We start from the raw sequence: 26,244 nt of genomic DNA on the forward strand, positions 1-26,244 counted from the left end.
GGCTACTCTCTCTCTCATCGTGATCTACCTTGCAGGGTTGTTGTGACCATCAAAACAGAGAAGGACCATGTAGAATGCCTTGACCTCTTTGGAGGAAAGGCAGGGCAAAACTGCCAATCAATCAATCAATCAGTCCCACTTCTGAAACTCCACATTTCTGTATTTTAATGCTCCCACCGTGAAGCAAGTCCCGTGGAGTTAACTTGACAGCAGGGGGGCTTAGCGTTGCAACCTTGCCATCGTTCCCAGTTTTATCACTGCAGGAAAGTGCCTTTCCTTCAAGTAAGGAGAGACAGACAGAAGGGCAAAATAATGGGCGGAGTCGTCGCCCCCCCACAACCACCACGGCAACCCTCCTTAAGAAGAAGAAGAAGAAGAAGAAGAAGAAGAAGAAGAAGAAGAAGAAGAAGAAGAAGAAGAAGACGGAGACGGTACATGAAAAGTCCAGGGCTGCGGGGTTTGGAGTCTCCTCCGGGCCCTTTCCGATGCTGATGCTGATGTTGCTGCAGCGGCGGAGGCGGCGCAGCCGGGATCTCCTCCAACGTCTGCGCGCACATGGCCAGCAGCTGGAAGCCGGCGAGAGGAACGAGGCGAGCCCGTCACCAGCAGCAGGCGCCCCGCTCGGGCCGCCCTTCTCCCCAGAGCCCCGGCACAGCAGCACGATCTTGCCGGCGGGATTCCTCCCCCCCCAAAAAAAGGGAGCTCCCGGTCCCTCGCCTCCTTCCCCGGACCCCCCCCCCTGCCTTCACCCCGATCCCCACCTCTCTGAGCCCCCCCCCCACCATCGGAAGTTGGCCGTCCCCTCGCCAGCGACCCCCGGGCGACCCGGCTCTACCGTGGCCTCGGAGGAGGTGCTCCCTCGCCGGACTTTCCTCTCGCCTCCCGCCACCCGCGTTACCTCCGGCCCCGGAGCCCCAGGCGCCGCCGCCGCCGCCGCGCCAAGTCCCCGCGAGGTGGAGGAGGAGAAGCCGAGAGCAGCAGCCGCCCTACCTGGGTGCAACATACTTTGGAAATAGAAGATGACGAGCGCGAAGGAGCCCAAGCAAGTGACCAGCACCATCCGGCAGACGCGGTTCATCCTCATCACTTCCAGCAGCGCCGCCTTCATGGCTTTGTCCCGGCGAGGGCGAGGCGGCGAGAGGAGGAGAGCCAACGGGAAAGGAACCGGCCGGGCTCCCTCGCCCAGAGTTGGGAGGCTGAGGAGCCTGCGAGGAGCGGCAGCGGCGACGCCGAGACCGGCCGGCTCGCTCAGCTGGCGGCGTTGGCGCCGGCGGAGGAAGCAGCAGCAGCAGCTGCTGGTCTCTCCTCCTCCTCGGCGGCTGCTGCTGCTCTGGAGGCTACCTTGGGCAGCGGCGGCAGCAGCTTGCCAGCGCTCCTTCATTTGGCCGCGAGATAGTCTTCGGCTGGAAGATACCACTCGCGCCCTCGGTTTGGGGGCGGCGGGAGGGCGGAGGCGCGCGCCGAAAGAGGACCTCGCGCGGAGGGAGCGGCGCGCCTCACCCTCTCCGAGAAGGTGGTCGCGCCCAGCTGTTTCCCCTGCGCGTCTTGCGGCTTTCCTCGCGGTCCTAAAGCGGCTCAGCCTCGCGCCGGGGGCTACGCAGCGCGCAGAATGAGATGGGGGTCGGGAGAGAAATCCCCTTCCTTCCTATCGCCTAACGGGCTGGGGAAAAAAGAGTTCAAGGAAATAAAGTAGGAGAACGGAAAGAAAGCGAGGAGTTAATGATCCGGGACTCCTCTCTCACGGTCAGGACAGTAGCTCAGAGATAGAGCATCCCTGCTCTGCGTGCAAAACGTCCCATGTTCAGCCCCTGACAGCTCCAGGCAGGGCTGAGAGAGACCCTGGCCTCAAAGCACATTTATTCTGAACTGTTATTGTTTTATTAACACTAATGATTGGATTTCTTACTCGCCCTTCCCCAGAGGTCCCAGGGCAGGATGCGCCAATATAAGAAATGCAGTGTTAAAATCAGTTTACACAATTTGCAAGTAGTGCATTTAATGGGATTTGTTTCCAAATGAATCAGCCTCAGATTGCAGTCATAAAGGAGGAGGACAGTCAGGTAAAGTCAAGGCCATTTAAATAAATGGGATTAAGCACACCTAGTTCTGCACACTAGGTGTGACATTTGCAGTTTTGATCCATGTTAGTCTTGGGTTTTGAGTTAATTTAATATATAACATTTTAGAAATGCCTCTATTCAGACCACCAAAATAGTAGGGATTTTGGATTCTTCTTTCTTATGGAACAACACAACTACTTTTATTTTTTAATAGACAATGATTTGGAGCGCAATTTTCACATGGCCTAGGGGTGAAGCAGCTGTTGAAGCAAAATTTCAGCAGCAAGGGGGCACATTTCCACTTCCAAAGGCAGACCAAATTGATGGTGTATGTAAAGCAGGGATGAAGACCCTCCAGATGTTGTTGGACTCTTAACCCCTGTCACCCGCAGCCAGGATGGCCAATGGTCAAGGATGGTGGAAGCTGTAGAACAAAAACAACAAGTTCTCCATCCCTCATGTATACTGAAGACTGTACACTACACACACACACACACACACACTGAGAGTGTGGAGTAGTGCTTAGAGTCTTGGACTAGGATGGGATGTTGGCAGTGGCAGACCTTGGCGTCTCAAATTTCAGTGGCACCCTGTGCAAGACCAAAATTCTACATGCCTGAATTTATATAGTTGTGGCCCCATAAGCTTCGCACCCGGTGCAACTGAACCTGTCACACTCCCCCTGCCTTTGGTGATGGAAGTAAACCCACAATGCTTACAATATACAGTGGTACCTCGGGTTAAGAACTTAATTCATTCCAGAGGTCCGTGCTTAACCTGACACTGTTCTTAACCTAATGGGGCCTCCTGCTGCCGCTGCGCCGCTAGAGCATGATTTCTGTTCTCATCCTGAAGCAAAGTTCTTAACCCGAGATACTATTTCTGGGTTAGCGGAGTATGTAACCTGAAGTGTATGTAACCCGAAGTACCACTGTATTACCTGAATCAGTGTGGGGTGATACACAGAGAAGCTACCTCTTCTTCATCACTGATTCCTCACTAATGACTACTGGTTGGTAAAGTAGATCTCTTCCTTTGAGGTTCTGCACACCCACTGGAATATATTTTCCAAATGCAAAAAATGAGGAGACCCTGTTTTAAATCTCCACTCAGCTTGGGCCAGTGATGATCTCTTAGCCAAATCTACCTCACAGGATTGTTCTGAGGACAAAATGGAGAGGGGGCAGGAGAGGCAGAGAACAATATATGCCAGCTTGACCTCCCTGGAAGAAAAGTGGGGTATAAGTACACTTAGAGAAAGTAAACAAAAAGTGCTTGCTAAAATGCACCTAGGCTAATGTTTGGTTATCAGAGCAGACTATATACATTACATCACCAGGCAGAGACTTAGATTTTTTACATCAGCAGGCAAAGGCATTTAATGTATGGAGAGATCAAGTAAAACAAAAAGAGTTATATCCCCCATGCTTTGTTTTGCTTTAAAGAGAAACCGTTACTGAGATTGATGCATGTGGTCAGTGGCGTAGCATGGGTTGTCAGCACCCGGGGCAAGGCAAGTAATTTGCGCCCCCTAACCTGTGGATTTGCGCCCCCTAACCCATGGATTTGCGCCCCATAACCCGTGGATTTGCGCCCCCTAACCCCCAGATGTTGCGCCCGGTGCGGCCGGCCCCCCCTGCACCCCCCACGCTACGCCACTGCATGTGGTTTCTTGAGCCATTGCTAGCCAGGTTCTCACAGTCAGCTGGATAATCTTGGAAGCTAAACCTCAGTACACAAATTGATCACAGGCAAATATGCTTCTTAAACATGTTTTCTTAGTGTGTGTATGTGGGGAGGGGAGAGAATGAGATCAAAAGCATTCTGGGGCTGAAATCCAGTTTAAGCCCCATTGAACTGTTGATACTTTAGAAACTTGGCATAGTTAGTGGAAAGTTTAGCAGTTATTTAGCTAAATGTGAATATTTTTGGTGATTGTTCTTATTAATCAAACAGTTTGGGGGGCAATAATTTTGATGTTTTTGTTAGCTAGCTGGTGTGGATATAAATGTTAACTGATGAAATTTGTCAAATGGATTTTGTACATGTATTATTTCTACTGTATTTATCTATCAATATATAGCTCTGTATTGTTTACTGTTTCTGTGTGCTGCTCTGAGCATATCTATAGGAAAGTGACTGGTAGATAAGCATGTTGTTGTTGTTGTTCAGTCGTTTAGTCATGTCCGACTCTTTGTGACCCCATGGACCAGAGCACGCCAGGCACTCCTGTCTTCCACTGCCTCCCGCAGTTTGGTCAAACTCATGCTGGTAGCTTCGAGAACACTGTCCAACCATCTCATCCTCTGTTGTCCCCTTCTCCTTGTGCCCGCCATCTTTCCCAACGTCAGGGTCTTTTCCAGGGAGTCTTCTCTTCTCATGAGGTGGCCAAAGTATTGGAGCCTCAGCTTCACAATCTGTCCTTCCTGTGAGCACTCAGGGCTGATTTCCTTAAGAATGGATAGGTTTGTTCTTCTTGCAGTCCATCTTGCAGTCCATGCAGATGGACTTGCATATAAGCATACCACTACTAATAATGTTTAAAACATAGTAAGGTAAAAGGTAAAAAGGTAAAGGACCCCTAGACAGTTAAGTCCACTCAAATACGATTTTTGGAGTTGCTAATTTCGCTTTTCAGGCTGAGGGAGCCGGCGTTTGTCCACAGACAGCTTTCTGAGTCATGGCCAGCATGACTAAACCACTTCTGGAACAACGGGACACCATGACGAATGCCAGAGCACACAGAAACGCCATTTAAAATATAGCAACTCCCTGGGACTTTCTTCTGTGTGGACATGCATAGGGTTTCACTGTGAATTAAACTTCCTCATTAGGGTTCCTGTCTGCTTAGGTCCAGATTATTGAGAAATTCTCTACTCACTCACTGATGTCAAGTATTCTTAGAAATAAATCCTATCTGTGAAGACTCTTAGAAATTTGTTTTCTCTGTCAACAGAATACTTTGAGCTGGCTTTGCTGATACAGGACCTAACATGTTTATGGTTTGACATGAAGGAATGTAGAAAAATCATAACTTCCTCGAGCTACGTTATCATGACAGATTCTTGGGAGTGGGGGGATCCAGAGAGCTTGATCTTTAGATACACTGAAATCCTTCATGGGGATTCTTTTTCCCATGAACAAAACCAGCGATATATGCATCCTATTCACACAAAAAAACATTGCAGCAGATCGAATGAACAAACAATATTGGAGCAGAAGACTATGAGATGAAAAGACAAGTGAGGAGGTTTCTCCATTGCACCCATTTCAACAGAGGCTCATTTATTAGTTGTTACATTTGGAAAGCACACCAGGATATCAAATCTAATTTGAGCCCAGACTAGTCAAAATACACACACACACACACACACACACAGAGAGAGAGAGAGAGAGAGAGAGAGAGAGAGAGAGAGAGAGAGAGAGAGAGAGGCACCAGGGTACAGACTAAAATGTTTGCCAAACTCTGACATAGTTTGCTGCTCTTTCTTGATTCACAAAGTGCTCTTTTGCCATTTTTTCCATTGCAATTTGCCAGTCCAGGACAACTTTTGCAGTTTGAAGTTGTTGGAATAAGACTAATTGAAATATGGTTTCACAGAGGAGCCAAGACAGCTGCTCCGAATGCCACTCCAACTATGCCAGCTCTAACCTGCTTGCAATTAATTTGAGTTCACTCTTACCCAATAAATGGGCAAATTCCTTCTTGAGGCTAGGAAACTGTTCCAATATTGGGGACCTAACTTTCACACAAAACGTTTCTTATATTTCAGCAGCCAGGGGTTGCTATTCTCATGTCACAGTGTAACATGGGCAGAACTAGACATGATGCAAAACTGATCTTTGGAGTTGCAAAACCGCAATAAAAAAACTGCAGCACTGTGACTCAAACTCTCTCCCAACTTTGCCTACTTGACAGGAATGCTGTCATTGCATTTTCCTGAAAACAGCTGTCAATGAAGTGCCTTAGTGTATGGACATACTCTAAGACGGAGTATTCCAGAAATTGTGAACCTACAACTCTCATCATCCCTGGCCTTGCTGGACCTGCAAATTTGTTGGCATGGCATTTTGTGTGTCTATAATAGACACCAGCTAGTACATGTCTCCATAGGAGGCCTTTCAGCAATCAAAGCGAGAGGTGGCCTCACAATATGGCCCCTTACTTCCCAGGCTCTTTTCCACTGCATTTTTATAAATGACTCTAGAAGAATGAAGACTGCAGCAGCTAACTTGCTGAAGGCAGAAATCCTGCACGTTTACCTGGAAGTAAGACACACACATGCAAGGGACATGGGTGGTGCTGTGGGTTAGGCCTAGGGCTAACCCACTGTGGGCTAGGACCTGCCGATCAGAAGGTTGGCGGTTCGAATCCCTGCGACAGGGTGAGCTCCCGTTGCTTGGTTCCTGCTCCTGCCAACCTAGCAGTTCGAAAGCACGTCAAAGGGCAAGTAGATAAATAGGTACCGCTCCAGCAGGAAGGTAAACGGCATTTCCGTGCGCTGCTCTGGTTCACCAGAAGCGGCTTAGTCATGCAGGCCACATGACCTGGAAGCTGTATGCCGGCTCCCTCGGCCAGTAAAGCGAGATGAGCACCGCAACCCCAGAGTCGGCCACGACTGGACCTAATGGTCAGGGGTCCCTTTACCTTTACCTTTAAGACACACACACACACACACACACACACACTTTGGGAGGAAACATGAAGATATACGGTAAATTTAATCAATCAGTCACTAAATACATTGATGTCTGTGAATTAGGACGAAGAAAACCTTGCAGTCCAGTTCCATCACATGATGCAGCCTGTATCACTAGATGCTGCAGGAGAATGTGAAAGAAGAAGATCAGACATGTTTTAGGAGGCAGCCATGTCTTGTTCTGGCCCTAGAATGCAAGTTCTGCAGTGAGTTAATTGCTACGTTTAAGAAAACCCTGCTATTTATTATTCATCAAGCGACTCCATTAGCAAACTGCTTTACAATCTTTCTTATGTTCTTCCTTCCAAGGATGTGTTGGAAACACAGTGCCCACCCCACACTCCGAAAGGTCATATTTCCATGAAACAGAACTCTAAAAATGCAAATAATTGAGTCATTTCCTGCTTCTACTAACATTAAACTTCTTCCCCTCCTATCTGCTGAATAAAATGTACAGGTAGGTAAGACTAGGTGAACTTTCAAGCCAAGGAAGAGTAAGGATGAATCACAGTAAGATCTCACAGAATAATATAAACCCACATTTCTGTAATGAGTTCCGGCATCTCTTCACACATTACAACCAGCCAGTAGCATTGCAAAGCATGATGCATTAAAGTGGGTAAGTTATATAACCACCAAGGTGGCTCTGGAAATCCTTGTTTTGAAGTGTCCTTGGGACTGGGATTATCACATCCTTCTTTTATGAGTAGTGAAGGTCTTAGCTGTCTTAGCAGTGAGATAGTCCCCATCCTAGGTATGCCCAATGGAAGGGCTGGGTTACACCTTTTGGGGTAGAGGTTTGATAACCAAGATAGAACATGAACTATGCACTTTGGAGAGGGGTAGTCAGGACCATACAAGTATGAAAGGAGGGGAGGCAGCACAGGGTTGAGGAATAGAAGAATACATCCAATCTCTGGGAAGCCAGAATTAATCATAAATATTCCCTATTCCCTATTATTACTGGCTGGTTATATGTCAAATGCATGGATCGTGAAGGGAACACAGCTGTAAAGTTCCAAGAAGCAACATAGAGTTCTTCTTCTGTGTAATTTTTAATTTATTTCTCTAAATGAAAAATATATTTATATTGCCCTTTCAAGGTGCTTCACAACAACATGCTTGTGGCCTGTAAAATAAAGAAATGAATCCTCATGTCTTGTGGAGAAGGTAGCATACTCATCTTTGGATAAATGACATAAAATGTAGGTTTCTAGGAAGCCATCTTATACAGTGTCCATCTAGCTCAGGATTGTCAGTCAGCAAATTGTCCTGGGCCTACTTTGCCTCTTCATCTAAAACCTCAGGAAGCCATTGCCATTCAGAACAAACCAGGAAAGGGCAACATCTGGCCTTCTAGATATTTGCTGGACTACAACTCCCATCATCCTTTACCATTGGCCATGCTGGCTGGGGCTGGGGCAAGTTGGAATTAACAATATCAAGAGGGGCGAAGATTCCTCATCCCTGGAGTAGACAGTAATGTACTAGATGGACTAGTGGTTTAAACTGACATAATGCAGCTTCCCAGATCAAAAGTATACTGCATCTGCAAAACGTGACAAGTCATCTTTACAAAATGGAAATGCCAGGCCTGTTATCTTGATAAACCATGTTAACAGGCTGTCGATCATGCTTCTGACAGGGCAGAGACTTTGAGATGCCACAATTTACAAGCAAAGTGTAAACACTGAGCTGTGAAAATTGTAACAGCAGGTGCTACATGCATTTCTATATCAATAAATATCAAGTAGCTCCCACTTGGAAGGAAGAGAGAGAGAGAATGAAAGTTAGACAGGAGACCAGCCCTCATCTCAGAGGAAAATCATTGGAGATTGCACACAGCTCTGCCTGTTTTGATACACACTTGGGGATGTCAAAGAAATCCAACAGAAACAGAATCTAGAGAAGAAATTGCTTATGTTCACTTATTTGTCCCATGTTTGGAATGGAAATCAATCTAGCGAATACAATAAGGATTCACTGCTATTGCTGCTTTCATTCTGCAGATGATATGTATTTGATTGCATCACCCTATTCCTTTTACATTGAAATGAATGGGATGGAATTACATAATGACCATGCAATATTTCTTTTTTTAATCTTTATGTAACTTGTTTTAAACTGTTTTTAATTTTGTATGGCTCCTGACATGTTGTGACCCACTCTAAGACCTTGGAATGAAAGGTAGATAAAATAAATAAATTCACAGCTCAACAAGATAGGAGGCAGGAACAGGACGGGGGAGATTCAAGCTCAAAATTCATCTCTGATTTGAAGCTCACTGAGTGAAATTAGGCAAGTCATTATTTCCGAGCCTAACCTACCTCACAGGGTTGTTGTGATGATGAAAGCGTAGAGAAGAATGTGTACTACTCTGAATTTCTTGGTAGAAGAACAGGATGCAGATGTGCCATAATAGTTTCAACCACCAGCTGCCAGGAAATGAAATGAGGAAGATAGTTGCTCCTGCTGGAATGTAAATTAAAATATTTACATGTTACACTTTGTTCTAAAACTAGACCCTCAAGACAGCTAGCAACATAATAGAAACAGGAATTAATAAGCAATATAATTCTTACAACCTACGCTCCAGCAGAAATAACGAACAAATAGTGCAAGTACATTGTGCATTGTTCATTGGGGAGGGGTTATGTTTATTATTAAAATTATAATGGGTCAGTACATCTGGCTGATAACCAAAGGGTTGGTGGGTCGAGCCCACCCAGGGACGGCTGTGGACAGAATCCCTACATTGCCGGGCCTTGGGCTAGATGATCCTCCTGGTCCCTTCAAATCAGGGTTGCCAGGTCAGGAGCATCACAGGGTCCAAACCTGAGGCTTTAGGGACTCCCCCTGGTGATGTCACAGATGCATTCCTTTGCAATGTCATAGGGCAGAACCTGGAGATGGAGGTTAATTGGAAGAAGGTAGAGCAGAGCTACCCCCGCCCTGAGTGCCTATGCTGCAATTTGCAGCCAACTCCTGCCATGTTGAAACTTTGCAAGCTGCATGCACAGTCTTATTATTAGTAGTATTTATTATTATTAGCACTCTGGACCACCTGGAAATTCAAGCCCTCCATTTGCCACACAAACTTAGTGAATTCAGGCCAGACCTGGAGGTCTGGCCACCTTAGTAGGCTTTCATTATTTAAGAGGAAGAGAGCAGTCTTCTATCAGTTATATCATTTTATGGAAGTGGTTTTTTTTTAATGAAATGATAGAACATAGCTGGGGAGGGAGAGGCGGAGACTTGCAGCACCATGCCTCTTTGGAAGTAATTCCCACTCTGCTCATTTGGCCTTACAGTTCTCTTGTGGATGTTTCGTTGATGTCTTCCTGCTCAGAACAAGACCTTCCAAAAAGGCAAAATCACTCTCTTTCTGCTCAAGTTGTGTACTGTTTGGTTCACTTTGTTCTGTAAACATTGACCAGGATTTTCTTTCTGCTTTATTCAAGTGTCGGTGCTAACAGGGCCACCATTTTTCCCTGCCTCCCTTCCGCCCCCCCCCCCCCTCCTTGCCTAGCAGGCTGCTGGGAAAGGAACAGAACATTCTCACTGGAAGTCTGAGCTTGCAGAGGGCTTTTGAAATCAGGCCAAAGCCTCTGTAGAATTAGGCTGAGGGCGGCAGGGAGCCCTCAGGTTGCCCACCTTTGCTTCAAGCCGTGTCAGTTGCATCCTTTAACCAGGGACACCTTATGAGCAGATAGATGATGATAGATAGATGGATGATAGAGATAGATAGATAGATAGATAGATAGATAGATAGATAGATAGATAGATAGATGATAGATGATAGATAGATAGATAGATAGATGATATAGATAGATGATAGATAGATAGATGATAGATAAATAGATAGATAGATAGATAGATAGATAGATAGATAGATGATAGATAGATAGATAGATAGATAGATAGATAGATAGATAGATAGAGATAGTTAACCAGGGGTTATAAAAAAAAACGCTAAGAAGAAATGCAGACAGTAATGCCGTTTTAGAAGAGCATTCCCTCACAGAGGAAGGAATGCCTCTTCTAAGATATGGAATATGCAAGCACCATCTAAAAACAATCTTATTTTTTTAATTGGTTTTCTTTAATTAATTGAAAACCCCAATAGGAATTACAGCTAAATTAGAGAAATAACACTTGTTTCCCCTTCACCCCAACTAAATAATATCATAACTGTTGACAAATATTATTATTGACAAATAATAATTGGTTATTATTATTTATTAGATTTATGTCCTGCCCTTCATTCAAAGATCTCAGGGTGATCTTTACAACATCAAAACAAAACAAAACAAAACGGAATATTATTTTTATTACTGGTAAATAAGAAGTCAATGTAAGGAATAGCAGGGAACAACCCTCGTCCATCTGCTGAAATTGTATTGATGCTTTCCTCTCATACAAAGGAAGCCTTTGTCTTTCTTCACCTGCTGTGGAGCGGAGGTTTCGCAGCAGAAGCCGGGATGAAAATCAAACAGGAGAAGCTGTGGACAGTGAGGGGAGAGAAATAAGGATGGAGAGGGGGAAAGAGTGTAGTTTTCAGGCTAGGGTGTCATCGCCCTTCTTGGCTGTGATGCTCTCTTCAAACTCACACAGCAAATAATTAAGTTCTGGTGTCTGAAAATGTGGTGCTATGCTTAATTTATATTTTGCTCAGCTTGTGGTTATCCTTCTGGCAGAGACTAGCAGGTGACAATACACCACATACACGCTACACTTCCTGGGGAAATAAGAAAATAGACCCCTCAGGTGGCCATAAGTGACATTTGCTGTAGTAGTGAGAGAAATGTAGATCGGTTTTTTTGTGGCATTCTCTGCATCCTACACCCTTACAGCGAAAAGGTCACCTCAAGATAGCTTTTGTTTAGTGCAAAGGCTACATACCTATTCAGACAATGGAGTTCCTTGGGTATTTTGAACCATTCCCCCTTCCATTTGAAAGGTCATTTTATATACCACTCGGTGTGGGTGAATCTGTCCATTTTGGTTTCTCTCGGTTCTTTATTTTTGCAGATTCCTCATTTTTCTCCCAAGGAGCTCAAGGTGGCATATATGGTTTTGCCTCCCATTTTATCCTCACAACAACCCAGTGAAGTAGGTTAGGCTGAGAGACAATGACAGGCCCAAGCTCACCCAGTGAGCTTCATAGCTGAGCCCCAGTGATTCAAACCCTGGTCTCCCAGGTCCAACACACCAACACTGTCTCTCTTTGCAAAATTCATGGATGTGTGAATTTGGGAGGATATCTGTGTTTCAGTTTGTGTATTGTTTCAGAACATGTAAGTTGGGTAGGGTCAGGTCAGCTTTAAATGTGAAGTGAATTGAATGTCTCCCCCATCTCCATCTTTGAGTAAGCCTATTGGATACAGCACAGCTTACTTCTGGGTAGGCTTTCATAGGCCATAACAAAAGGTAGGGGCATAGTTTAGGGGTAGAGCATCTAGGTTGCAGGTTCAATCCCTGACATTTCGAAGCAGAGCTGGGAGAGACCTTGACTGAAAGATTACTGTGTTTCAGTTCGTGTACTGTTTTAGAAAGTGCAAATTAGGTAAAAGCACTTTTATATGTGAAGTGGATCGAATTTCTCCTCTATCCATACACAATACCCCACTTTTCTCAACTTCTTTACTTTTATACTCCAAGGCATATTCTTCACAGAATGCATTTGTATAAATAAGGTGTAATTAGCCTTACCCATCAGGTAATGATATTGACCTTCTGTTGCATCTGTTGAGATTCAGTGTGTTAATACTACACTCAGCGTGGTTCAAGGTTGAGTGAAATTGTGAGCAGAGACATACAAATAGAGAAATACCTCCCCAAACAACATAAAGACAAAAGGTCCCCATCGAGGTAACTAGCTCCTTCAGCTCTGACTTTGCTGTGTTAAACCAAGCATTTGTGGAGAATAAGCAGGCCCACTTGTGGCAAACCTGATTTATTCCAGAGGAAGGGAGGAAGGAAAACACCAAGTGAAATGCTGAAGATTGGAAATCTTTTTTGGAATGCAGAATGAGAGCTGAGGTGAAAACAGGGATTGACAAATCTGTCAGTTTGGGTTTTTCAATTTCAAATCTTAGGATTGTCATATTTCAAAAAGTGGAAGTCTGGACAAAAAACTTGTTGAGCTTTTTTAGCAAAATAACAAATAACATTTTAAAGCTGTTTTTGAGGGAAATGGCCAATATGGCTGGATTTCCCCAAACGATTTCTGCCTGGACACTGCTTTTTACTACAGTTTTCTGGGTATGCCAGGGAAATTCCAGACATATGGCAACCCTACTAATCTTCAATTCAGTTCTCTGCATTGCCATAGCCATTTGCAACTTTTTACAAAAAATAAAATCCACAGGAAAATTTGTCAACCTTTTAGTTGGAATTTCTCCTAATAAACAATCAATCATTTTTGGGTGTGCCGCCTTTCCAAAGTTAATGCCATGCTCAAGGCAGCTTACAACGTATAAAAAAACTTCCGAGGCGGCTTCCTGTTTGAGTTTCCCATACATTTTGAGGCTTGCGTATTGAGTTTTTGGACATTTCAGAAGTCAAACGGTCTTCCGGAATGAATTACGTTTGAAAATCAAGTTACCACTGTATATGCATTTTCATGCACACTTTCCCACAATATGCATTTTTGTACATGTTCATGAGTGGGTAAGCACCATCTCAAAATCTGAAAACGTGAATTTGCTGTTTGTTCCAGACGTGCGTATTGGGTAGTTAACAGGCAAACAAAAGTGAATTCATCCCTCATCCCTAGTTAACAGGCACAATCTGATTATGTGAAAAGCCTCAAGCGCCACACAGGGCAAGCAGCTCAAAGTAACTGTTGTGGGGAAGGCCCTGCGGAGCCTATAACAAGGGCTAGGATGCTTTACAGCCTGAGGTAAAGACTAGACACTGGATCATTCAGAAGCTACCAAGAATGCCTACTGACACTAGGGTTGAGCCAAGATTTCTCTGAATATATTTTTCCAGTGGTTTCTTTTCTTTTCTTTTTCTTTCCTCCCACCCCTAGAAAACAACCCACTTTTGCAGAGTTTTCTCACCCAAAATTCTGAGCATTTATTTGTAGTGACTGACCTTTGCTCCCCCCCACCCACAAAAAACCCACCCCTGGGAGATGCTATGACTGTGCAGCATTCAAAATGGCAGCCAGACTTCCAATGCAGTAGTTGTTGCTGCTGCTGGAGGAGGGTGGGACTTACGGAAAAGGAAAGAAGCTTTCCTTTTCCTCCTGCTAACGATGAGCTCCACCACTCCTGAGAAACATTTCCCCTAATTCACGATGATGATAAGGTATCATACAGTGCAGATGTGTATGTCCTTGCAAGACGTAATTGATCATTTATAGTCCCACTGTGACTTCGTGGGTACAGCCAACAGAGATTCACTTGTCCACTGGTATATTTTCTGTCCTTAGGTACCTTAAAAACTACTCAGTTCTGTTATGTACCGCTTAACATATATTTGGAGCACCACCTAATGGAGGCATGTGGAATGAACATACACTCTGGAAGCGATCTAGCTGGGTTTTCTTAGATATGAACAATTAGAGAAAATGAAATAGTTATTCTTATTCTCTCTCTCTCTCTCTCTCTCTCTCTCTCTCTCTCACACACACACACACACACACACACATCACATTCATATCATAGTAACAACCATTCCCATGGAATGTGATATTAAGCTCCTAACCTCCAATATTTCACAAATGAAAATACGTTGCTACACTTACAACTGCAATCATCCCTGACCATTGACCATGTTGGCTGCAGCTGGTGGAAAAAATGAATATCAGACATAGACTGTTCTTTATATTACAGTTACATAAATATTAAATGCGCAAACACCTTAGGTTGCATCCAGCGCTGCTGTTCCACTAATGCAGCAGACTTTGGCTTGAAAAGCAGAACTTTCCCCTTCTCCACTTTGGAAGCCCCTTCCCCTGGGCACCCTCAAAATCTGCTCCAGAAGTTTGGAGGGCACATTTTGAGAGAGGGGAGGAAGGAGAAATCCTGTTGTGCAAGTAGAACTCTGCACATGCAGCACTGGATATATATAACCTGTCACTATTAAATCATTAACAGGCCAATTCTAATATGCTTTATTACAATGTTTGCAATATTTCAAAGACCATAAACTCAAAGTAATCCCCAGTCTTTGACTTCTTGTATATAACCACTTTGAGGAGGGTAATAAAATGCTCCAAATCTGTATCTGGATCCTGAACAAACTAATATTCAATAATAACCAATTAAACTCTTCTGCTCACATCCCTTTTCTGGCCCCAGGTCAAAAATCTGACTCACTCTTCAATCTACCATTTAATAATTTTTCCATGTGTAACTAACAATGTAAACTTCCCCTGGTCAATTAGTATATCAAATTATTTATGTCGAGTTCTCCAGTGAGTATGCATACAAATTCTTTATTAGCTCAGGCATTCGTGATATTCCTTTCCTAGATAACAATTTTCCCTTTACTAGTGTTCATTTTCTTTCGTTACAAATTGCTGAAGGCACTTTGCCTGCTTCTCCCAGTATTTGTGACCCTGCAACAGCCTATTTGACAATGGCTTCTGAAGCAAGGGGTGTTAGGTGTGATCGTAAGAGTTTCATTAAAATAAAATAAAAAATGTAACATTCCACCTTGCAGTGGATCTCATTATGCTTCTTACAGAAGAGCTGCAACGAAAATGTATTTTACATTTTACTATCTGGATGGGTTGTAGGGGAGGGGAGAGAAAGGAAGCTTGAGCACATGGCCTCAACGTTCTAAAATGCACCCCCAAATTCTCCCAAAAGGCATGAAAAAGGAGCAGAGACTGATGCAGTACAAGTACTAAGAAATTGGCTGTGTTTCTGGTAAGCTGAAGCTTCTGTAAACTGGGCTTATCCTTTGTGTGACTCTAGCAGGAGTTAAACACCCATAATTTTTAAGAGGAGGGGGATCATAAGAATTATGACCTATAGTGTTTAACACAGGGATGCAGGTGGTGCTGTGGGTTAAACCACAGAGCCTAGGACTTGCCGATCAGAAGGTCGGCGGTTCGAGTCCCCACGACGGGGTGAGCTCCCGTTGCTCGGTCCCAGCTCCTGCCAACCTAGCAGTTTGAAAGCATGTCAAAGTGCAAGTAGATAAATAGGTACCACTCTGGCGGGAAGGTAAACGGCGTTTCTGTGTGCTGCTCTGGTTCACCAGAATCGGCTTAGTCATGCTGGCGACATGACCCGGAAGCTGTACGCCGGCTCCCTCGGCCAATAAAGTGAGATGAGCACCACAACCCCAGAGTCAGTCACAACTGGACCTAATGGTCAGGGGTCCCTTTACCTTTACTATAGTGTTTAACTCCAACTAGACTGAGCAAAATTTAGCCAAGGAATAGTGAAGCGATCAATGTAGGAGATGTAAGGCACCTAACACAAATTTACTTCATGTGGCGCAAGAATGTTCTGCAATCTGGACTTTCTGGGAATCTGCTCTGATAGAAATAGAAAAGTGCCCTAGGTTACCATCTTCCAATGTACCCAGTTGTAATACTGTTTGAGGATCTCAAGAGCACCATACCACAGGAGAGTAACCAAAATGGCATCTCACTTATCAACAGCAGCTAAAATGTCAATTTTTCAAAACTGGGGGGGACGGGGGGACGGGACACCACATCATTGTTGTTTGATTCTTGGTTATCTAAAGTTTAGGAGATAGTTAATATAGAAAAAAAATTGATAAGAGAAGGCATTCAAAAGAACAATAAATGGAGTCTGTTTATCCACTTCTAGAATGATATACTGCAAGATTTAATTAATCTGTGCTCATTATTAGAGGATATATATTCATATTTGTCTACAACTTAACATTGTGATGATTATTAAAATACTGTTTTCTCTTTGTAATAATCTTTTCTATTTTCAAGAAGGTAGCACATGGGAATCCAAGAGTTGCAGGGAGTATTTCAGGGCAAAGTCTGTTTATTCATACAAGGAGCTCAGTAAATATCCTCTTTGTAGGCACTAGGTGCCATAGCAAATTAATGAACTGTCTGTCCCAGATATTTATCCAAAGCCACAGTTCAGGAGGAACCTTGAGCAGATGTTCTGTGGGTCATGCCTAGGGTACTTTGCCAGTAGCAGAGAGGGCCTTCTTCATTGCCTACCAAGGTACTATTGGACCCCTGAAAGGGTGTGACCAGCATCCACACTGGGTGGAGCAAACATCCTATCCAGTTTTGTTTCCTTGGGGTTGGAACAAAAGAAAAAGTAGCTTTGGAAGCTGGAAAAGGCAGTAAGTCAACAACGGGTGCGGTTGGGGAGGGAATGTTTTAAAAGCCCTCTGTTAACTTCAGGCTGTTTACAGTCATGCAGCAGTATAGCGGTTAACTGTTCCAAGCTTGACGTGCTTCTATTTGCAAAAACTAAATTTAACCATTTCTTCCGCACTGCAGTCGTTCAAGAGCAAGGAGTGTGGAAATTTGGAGAGCATCAAGCCAACATAAATTGCCCACCGGACCTGTGATCCTCTTTAAACTGTGCAACAGTTTGGAAAAGTTATCCAGACCCTTTCCCACTCCTATGTAATTAAAAATCTACAAATAGGACAAAGTTTCAGACACTAGTTCTGATTTTGTTTGGTACTGTAGCCCATATTTGTTGATGCTCTGTGGTTTGGTGGTTAGAGTATTGCACCAGGAGGGGAACCTCAGGTTCAAATCCTCACTCAGCAATGGGGGGTGTGCTTTGGGTCAGTTGCCATCTCTTAGTCTATCCTACATCACAAGGTTGTTGTAAGGCTAAAATAGGAGGGCAAAGACCATGCTGAGCTGTATTGAGCTCCTGCAGGCAATTAATATAACTTAAATCTTATCTAGAACACTCTAGGATCCTAACTGATTTTGTGACTTCAGCTCAGAACATCATTAGTAAAAAGGATATTTGACCCACTTCTTCTGCCCACCAGACCTGTGATCCTCTTTTCATGTTCGAGGAGCAATTGAGCACACCCACACAATACAAAGAAAAGGCAGGAACCAAAATGCAGCCATCCTTCAAAAATGTGCACTTCTCCAAATTTTGCAATGCAGTCCTCTAGCCAAGTAATGTGTTCAAAAATGAACATACTAGTGTAAAGTGTGCATAATAGTGAAAATAACATGCAAAAATGTGCTGTCTTCCGGAAATTGCTTTTTAAAAATGTGTATAGTAGACAAAATTGCATACAAAATGTGTATATGTGCAGTGTGCATAAATTCACTCTCAAATGCTGGTGAATTCTCATGAAGACTTTACTACTACTACTACTACTACTAATAATAATAATAATAATTGGTATGGAAATGTAGGGAACTGAACAGAAGGCAGAGTGGGTGAGTGACAAACAGAAACACACAGATTTGCCCTTCTTGACTGACGGGCATAGGTGTAAACACCCTGGGGCCCATGAAGGAGCCAGGCACCCACAAATTTTGGTGCCAGGGCCATGCACACTGCATGGCACCCACAGCCCTGTGCACCCACGGTTGCAGGGCCAAGCTGGCACTCCTGCTCACAGGTGACAATTACAAGCCACATTGTAGAAGCATGGGCTGCTGGGAGCTTAGGAAGGGGAACTGGAGACACGGGTTCCCCACACTGCTTTTGTGTGATACTGCAGTGAAGCAGTGTCAGCCTTGATACCATTAATCATGAGAAGCAACAATACAGGGAGCTGCACAGCCTGCATTAATGATATTTGTTTTAGCTTTCTCTTGTGCCTTAAGACAGCATATTCATATGTGGAACAGTGAGTGGGCAATGTAAACCAGTTGTAAACAAGCCATAGGCATTAGATCGTCTCTGCCACATGAGAGGCAAAGCAATTGCCTAAATACGTATTTTCCCCTCCTAATTCCTCCACCAGGGAGTCTTCTAAATAAGTATCTTCGAAGCTATATTGCATTGCACAGGGATGCAGGGAATATCATGTTGGCATCCGTAATGTATGCAATAAACAATAAACGGTGGAATAAAATGAATGAATTCATCTTCCTGGGACCTGCCTCTGTTCATATTCCAGCTGACTGCAGACTGATGAAGCCGCTTGAGGAGACAATAAAGTCGGACGCATTGGTGTCGTAGCCCTCACAAATTAGAAGGTACAAATGAGTCTTGCTTGGGAATTGCTTTATGCACCTTCTTCTAAATTAGCAATGCTTTTTAAGAAAAAAATTCCAAATGGCTTTTGTCTGAAAAAATTGTTTCCAAACCATTTTTAATCAGAAAAACTGGAAACAAAGTTTGAGCTAATTCGTATCCCCTCTTTCCCCATTACCTATTTTTCTGGAGGAGGTGGAAAAAGATATCCCAGTGTGGATGGGAGCTGCAGCTCGGTCTGTTCTGCATACAGGCTCAGTCCTTGCCATCTAAGGTGGCTGCTTATGCATGATAAGAAAAGGAAAGGATGTGCAGTACCCACAAAAAAGTGATCAAAGGGGGGACACCAATTTTCAAAGAATTTTCATATTCTAATTTATTGGTGTGAACACAGATTTAGAAATAAATCACTATCGTTTAGATAGAAATGCAGTACATCACCCAATAGTGGGAAAACTGGCATTGGTTCTCATAAAACAAGTACAGTGGTACCTCAGGTTACATACACTTCAGGTTACAGACTCCGCTATCCCAGAAATATTACCTCAGGTTAAGAACCTTGATTCAGGATGAGAACAGAAATCATGCAGCAGTGGTGCAGCAGCATCAGGAGGCCCCATTAGCCAAAGTGGTGCTTCAGGTTAAGAACTGTTTCAGGTTAAGAATGGACCTCTGGAACGAATTAAGTACATAACCAGAGGTACCACTGTAGTTGTATCATGCATAGTCTCAAAAGCTATCAAATCTAGATTTCTAACCATTATCTTTCCTTTGTTAGGGTATGCTAATCTTGTCACAATTGTGACTTCATTGGCACAAGAGGTAGTGATGACCACTTTAATTTGGTGTGCATTGGGGGGTTCCTCCAGAGTCCAACCCCCATCGCCCCAGCCAGCATGGCCAACGGACAGCGATGAGGAGAGATCTAGTCCATCAACATTTGGAGGACCACAGTTTCCTCATCTCCAAATCAGACAAATGAATGGAGAATAGGTTTGGCAGTGCTTACTAGCCATGGAGGCTATATGGCAGCATGTCTCTGAGCACCACTTGCTGGGAGCAAAAACAAAACAAGGCTATTGCCCTTATGCCCCACTTGTGAGATTCCCAAATGCATTTGGCTGCTGCGAGAAGCAGGATGCTGAAATTTGGTCTGATCCAGCAAGGGTTATTATACACACACACCCCGCCAACTGTGCAGAGGTTCCCGTACTTACTGACTCTGCCATCCCAAAAATGAACAAATACCAACAGTGTTTGCACAGAGTGAAAAAGAAAAGGTGTGTCATTGTGTGTGTGTGTGTGTGTGTGTGTGTGTGTGTGTGTGTGTGTAGGCAGCATGCCAAGAACAGTGTCTGCCTCCAGGTATGTCCCATGTGCCCGTTGTAATGTTTAATTAATCCCTGTCTTTTTAAATCCAGGAATGAAATAATTTATGGAATGAGGTTTGGATCACAGTGTTCTTGAGCAGTGTCCTTGACTCATAATATTGCTTTATAACCTGTCTTTCCCATTCTCCAGGGCAAGCAAGCATTCAGCATTCCGAATTTCCTGTCCTTTTCATCATTTTTAGTCTCTCTCACAGGGTTTTAAATTTTTGTAAGTTAATAAATAAACAAACTAGAACAGAAAACATAGCTTGCTGGCTGCAAAGCAATTTTTTTCCTCCTTGAATGGAAAAGGCTTGATCATAGCCTAGAACATAACCACAGAGCAATAAAATCAGACTGATGACACATCATGACACACCCTGGATTTTTGCAGATAAAATAAAAACACAAAGGGCAGCCTAGCTTTAGTACTTTTGGAATAATTAGCATACCAGAACACCAATTCTTGATATGCAACTGTCAACAGATCAGCCTAGGAATAGCATATTTCACTATGAATAATAATGCATTCTGTTTACATTTTGAATACTAATAGGGGGGTTTTCTTTCCTGAAAGTGTTGCACAGTATGCTACTTTAAATGTATGTTTAAATATTTCTATATCTAAAACTGTTCGTAATAGTTTCTGTTAGGCCAGTGGTGGGCCAGCTGTAACTGTGGTGGACTGTAGCTGCAATGTCTTGGAGTGATACTGTGTTTGGGGGCATTGTGGGAAATTAAAATGTGACTCAGGCTGAGCTGCCCTTTGTGGGGTTGCAGGGCATAGTTTCTTGATTCATTTGAACTGGGAAGCTACTATTACCAGTTTTGGAGTATGCCAGGATCAAAGAACTTCATATCATGGTTTAACATTATGTTTTGTTCCAAAGCTAGTAACCATAGTTTCCCAGTTCAGATGAAACAGGAAACTATGGTTAATTGAAGGCTTCCTGGTTTATTTGCTTGTGTCATCAAGGAGTGAAGAGGTGTTGCGGGAAGGGAAAAGGGCTCATTCATCTCTTTTTAAATTGAGATATGCTTGCCTGAGTGCAACTCTTTTGTTTTGTTTCTCTACCATATCTTTCACCAGTGCCCAAGTGGGAGAACAGGGACTAGGTGGTTTGGAAGGGATGATTTCAAAATGAAATTAAAAAGGAAATGGGATGGTTAGGCAAGACTGAATTATGTCTGCCTGAAAAGAACTGGGATAGTACCTCAGATTTATATTCCACTGAGTTCCACTGGGATTACTCCCAGGTGAGTAGCATTACAGAGTTGCAGCTACAGCCTCACCTTACCAACGGCGTTAAAGAGGGAGAAATATTTGAATCAAACTTCTGTAGAGCTGGGGGAGGCTTGGAGGGGCACACAGAGAGGAAAGGGGAAACCCCATTGTGCAAGAAGGAACCCTTGTTCTGGCTTCTGCTAGCACACTGAGTTCGTTGAATCCAACCCTATACATTTAGGATCTATCTCTTGGCTGTAATCTATTTTAACTGATTTTAATATTCTATTGTTGTAGTTGACCCTGGGACCTCTGGTGAAAGGCAGTAAGAAATATTACTATGACTGCTATTAATACGAAAACCATGTCATATGTGCTTGTGTGTTAAATAAGAAGCAGGTGCAGTTACTTTGTGCAAAAACCTATAAAAAGGTGTTTGCCTCAATGGAAAGATTTGCTATTAAAAATAATCAAATACAGGCTACATGCTGCTCCTTTGCTCAGTTTGCAATAGACTCTGCATTCCAGGTGGGATAGTTTTGGAGGAAGTAGCTGACGTCCTAAATGCAGACGTTCCGTGCTGTGCTGACCCAGCAGATCCACCCAATAATTATAGAGGCAGAAGGAACCAAGAGACATCTAATCCTCAGTGCTGAGATGAGGCCATCCAGTCTTCCTCTCTTGATCATACTGTACAAGGGAAACCACTGATCACTCTGGGGCCAAATCTGGTTTCTTGACTTGAGTTGCACCTTGTACTATCCCTCTCCCCAAATTACACTTATGAGGCTGTGGCATACAGAGCCAAGCCACTGCACTATCTAGCCCAGAATGGCGTATTCCAGGGGTCAGCAAACTTACCACGCCTCGGGCCGGTGTCTCCAGCACCGATCGTGCGGTGGGCCAGAGGGCGGGGGACTGCGTGCCCATACGCGTGCACACAAGCTATTTCCGGCACACATCCGAGTCAGAGGAGCACCAGAAATAGCTTGTGCGCATGTGCACAGGCCTCCTCTGACCCGGATGTGTACCAGAAATAATGCTTACACATGCACACAAGCTATTTCTGGTGCCCCTCTGACCCGGAAGTGGGCAGCTGCACAGCGCAGCGCCAGTAACAGCAGGCGGCAGGGGTTGCCGCGGGCCGGATAAACGAGTCCCGCAGGCCTTATCCGGCCCGCAGGCCTCAGTTTGGGGACCCCTGGCATATACTGAGTAGCGGAAACTTCCCCAGGTCTCAGATAGCGAAGTCTTGCCTGAGATTGAACCAGGGGATTTCTGCATGTGAAACACCTGCTCTACTGTAAAAGGCAGAATAGGAAAATGCATGGGCACATACCCTCCAACATTCCTCAAGATGCAAATGGGGACATTTCCCTCAAAACTAACCCTCCTTGGCTCTCCATTTTTGTACCCTCACTCACAGAGCATTTCCTGTCAGAAGAAGGAAGAGTCCTACCACCACAGGACACAACACACATGCTTTCCACCACCCTGAGAAAACCCTTTAAACCTGATTTTTTATTTTATTCATTGGTAGATTTACAAAAAGAAAAACGTACACCAATAAATGTTAGAAAGGGGCAAGATTAGACGTGGATGAAGCACTGAAGAAGTTGAACCTGGGCGGTCATAAACAAGCACCAGTTAGTTCAATGGAGATTACCTCAGGAAACCATGCATAGGATTGCAGTCATGATAAACCTAATAAACGGGGTATTATGCCAATTATGTCAGCACAGCTGCCTGAAGTTTTTATTATCTTTGGGGCATTGCTATAGGGCTGTCATGATGAGCTCCTGCTCTTCAAAATATGGCACTACATCAGATTTTGCTTGTATGGTCACAGCTAGTTCTCATGGCAAGTTTTAGACTGGACAGTGGAAAGCCACTGAGTATTTCAATCAGACAGAATAATGAGAAAGACATGCATTTGTAATAGCTACTAGTAGCAGATCACATTTCACATACAGGTGGCAGACTGACCAAAGAGGTCATGCTCACAACTGCTAATGAGTGGCTTAGAATTAATCTTGCAAAACGTGAATCTGGCCAGATAGCAACAAAGACTCCTAATTGACTTGCGGAGCTTGCTAAAATTGCTGAATTGCCATAAATGTGACATGAAATATCTTCGGAGAAATCTGGCTTGCATTCATTGGGGAAATTTTTTAAACATGTTAATATCTAATAAAATCAAGAGCAGGGCAGGGGCAGAATACAAATGCCATTTAATTTATTACATCTGGCGCCTCACATCTGATTTGCTATCAAGTCTCTCTTTTGGCAGGCAGGAAGTGAAGGATAGTGCTGTGCCTTCACTCACAAATTTTTAAATCCCTATAAGAAATAGTAATATTTGGAATGCTCCAAATATGCTACTTCTATTATATTTAAACTCAGTTAATTCAGTCTGAAAGTGCAAGTGGTTTAAATTTTCCAGTGAATTAAAGAGGCATCTACACATTTAACACTTATAGAACATAAATAAAGGTACCGTATTTTTCGCCCCATAGGACGCACCGTCCCAAAAGGCGCACCTAGTTTTTTTTGGGGGGGGGGAATTATTTTTCCCCCAGGCGCGGGGCTGGGGCGGGGAAAGCCCGAGTTTCCCCCGACCCCAGCCCCCAAACAGGCAGCTCTCTGCAAGCTGGGGGAGCCCAGCGCTGGCTCCCGCTGCTTGCTGAGAGGTCCGCGAAGCCTGGACGCACTGAGCTCAGCACAGGCAGGCTTCAGCATGCAGGCAACTCTCCGCAAGCAGCGGGAGCCCAGCGTCGGGCTCCCGCTGCTTGCGGAGAGGTGTGCGAAGCCTGGAGAGCGAGAGGGGTCGGTGCGCACTGACCCCTCTCGCTCTCCAGGCTTCAGCGAAAGCCTGCATTCGCCCCATAGGATGCACACACATTTCCCCTTCATTTTTGGAGGGGGAAAAGTGCGTCCTATAGGGCGAAAGATACGGTATGTTGAATATGCACCATCATAATCCCCAAGCACTTGTCTGTATCATATGGAAAAGAGGTAAAGGAGAGAACAGCTAGGGCAGCCTTACATGTAGTGTCAAGAATCACAGAATCGTAGAGTCAAAAGGGACCCCAAGGGTCCCTTTTGTCCAACCCCCTGCAATGCAGGAATCTCAACTAATCCATGGCATCCATGACAGATGGTCATCCAACCTCTGCTTAAAAACATCCAAGGAGAGGCCACAACCTCCTGAGGGAGTCCATTCCACTGTCAAACAGCTCTTGCCATCAGAAAGCTCTTCTGAGGTTTAGTCGGAACCTCCTTTGCTTATAATTCCTCAAATTCCCACTTGTACACCTGCAGACCTAAGAGCAGAGCTTCTAGATCAAGCAAAAGACCTGTCTAGAACAGCATTTTCTTTCTCAAAAGTAGGCTGAGAGCAAAAGCGTTTCCCCATGGCTGCTCCCCAACAACTAGTCTTCAAATCCCAGCAGTAGAATATAGACATCATGGAGCTGCCGCTGATCAAATTTCTCTTCCATGGATTTCTGTAAGCCTCTCACCCTAACCTACCTCACAGGTGTGTTGTGAGGATTAACCGTATGCCACCTTGAGCAACTTGGAAGAAAAAGGTGGGATTTGATGCAGTAAATAGATAGCAAGTATCTGTGGATAACGAAACTTACCAGGGCCTGAGCCTATTAGGTCATATAATTATACAATCCTCATTACAAAGTGATTGTGGGCAAGTAGTGCTTGGTCGGTTAAGGCTCTTTTATTATTTTAACATTTAAATGCCACTTAATTCTTTTTTTTTAAAAAAGAAGAAGTCTAAACAGCTTCCAAAAATTTCCCAAAACTTGTATCTAAGGGCTCACCTACAAAGCTCCCGTTTTGCGCTCAGTCCTGTGCATACACAATCTGAACTCAATGGACTCACATCCAGCTCAATTATACATAGGATTGCAAACAAAAGCATTGTCCCTGAGCTCCAGCAGACCCAATGTGCACAATGAAGGCTTAAATGATTTTGTTTGTGTAAAGAACTATGTCAGTCAATCTATAAGATATTTGTTGTATTCTGTATTTATTACTAGGCCTACAAAATCTGCAGCTCAGCCAAATCGATTGATTAACGGAAAAGCTGTTAAAGAGATAGTCTCAGAATGGAACTGCTTGTAAGCTGCAGCTGCCAAATGGGTTAGGATCTGTAGCTAATCCACGATTTACACGACCTGCCTTTGTGGCAGAGGCTGTTGCTAGAGGCTCTTGCAAGAGGAAACAAGGTCTGGCTTGCTTAGAGCTGGGGGGGAGATCCAGATCACTGAGCAGGCAAGCTGTACCTTGTTAGATCAATACCTAGCCTGATAATGTGCTTTTTGCATTAGTGTGCTGTTTTGGATACAGCAGTGAGTGAGTGAGTATCCATCCCTGGTCAATCACTGGCAACACCAATTTGTGCTAGTGCCAGGTTTCTGACTAGGTCTTTGCGGGTACAGGTCTAGCAGTGGGATTGGACTGGTCCAGTGAGCAACTTTTTACATGCATGGTTCTTCACCCAGCTAAGAAAGGTTTGTGCACAAGTAATTGGCCCACAAATGGATATGGGTACATGGCTAATAGCCATAGCCCTCAAGTACAGGACAGTTCCCAACCCCTTTCATTTAACATCAGTAAACTTCAGTATGAAGATGTAACGACAGCTGCCCATGGGAGATGGGCTTTGCTCCACTCTTCTCTCCAGGAGCACAGCATTAAGGCAGGACCTATACAGTAGTCTTATAA

General features: G+C 44.1%; 1 protein-coding gene and 2 long non-coding RNA genes across 6 annotated transcripts in view; 1 reads left to right on the forward strand and 2 right to left on the reverse strand.

Annotated features, from left to right (window-relative positions):
* Positions 1–1,397, reverse strand: part of CHST11 (carbohydrate sulfotransferase 11) — a 189,405-nt gene extending 188,008 nt beyond the window's left edge. The window contains exon 1 of one of the 4 annotated variants that reach the window (XM_081928353.1): positions 1,006–1,397. In XM_081928353.1, coding sequence (XP_081784479.1) covers positions 1,006–1,381 — 376 coding nt within the window. In that variant the 5' untranslated portion in view covers positions 1,382–1,397. Of the gene's footprint in view, positions 1–990 lie in introns of all 4 variants that reach the window. The other 3 variants (XM_081928352.1, XM_081928355.1, XM_081928354.1) reach the window with 3 other exon arrangements.
* A 5,352-nt stretch (positions 1,398–6,749) lies between these two features.
* On the reverse strand, positions 6,750–11,844 carry LOC309379359. Its single transcript, XR_014172444.1, has 3 exons — positions 11,096–11,844; positions 9,088–9,232; positions 6,750–6,947 (listed from the first exon to the last, which is right to left on the reverse strand). It is a non-coding gene; the product is annotated as an uncharacterized lncRNA (long non-coding RNA).
* LOC309379369 lies at positions 9,720–13,185 on the forward strand. Its single transcript, XR_014172455.1, has 2 exons — positions 9,720–9,861; positions 12,514–13,185. It is a non-coding gene; the product is annotated as an uncharacterized lncRNA (long non-coding RNA).
* Positions 13,186–26,244: the final 13,059 nt, after the last annotated feature.

This window comes from Podarcis melisellensis (genome assembly GCF_964234715.1).
Source record: "Podarcis melisellensis genome assembly, chromosome: 10".
Lineage (NCBI taxonomy): Eukaryota > Metazoa > Chordata > Lepidosauria > Squamata > Lacertidae > Podarcis > Podarcis melisellensis.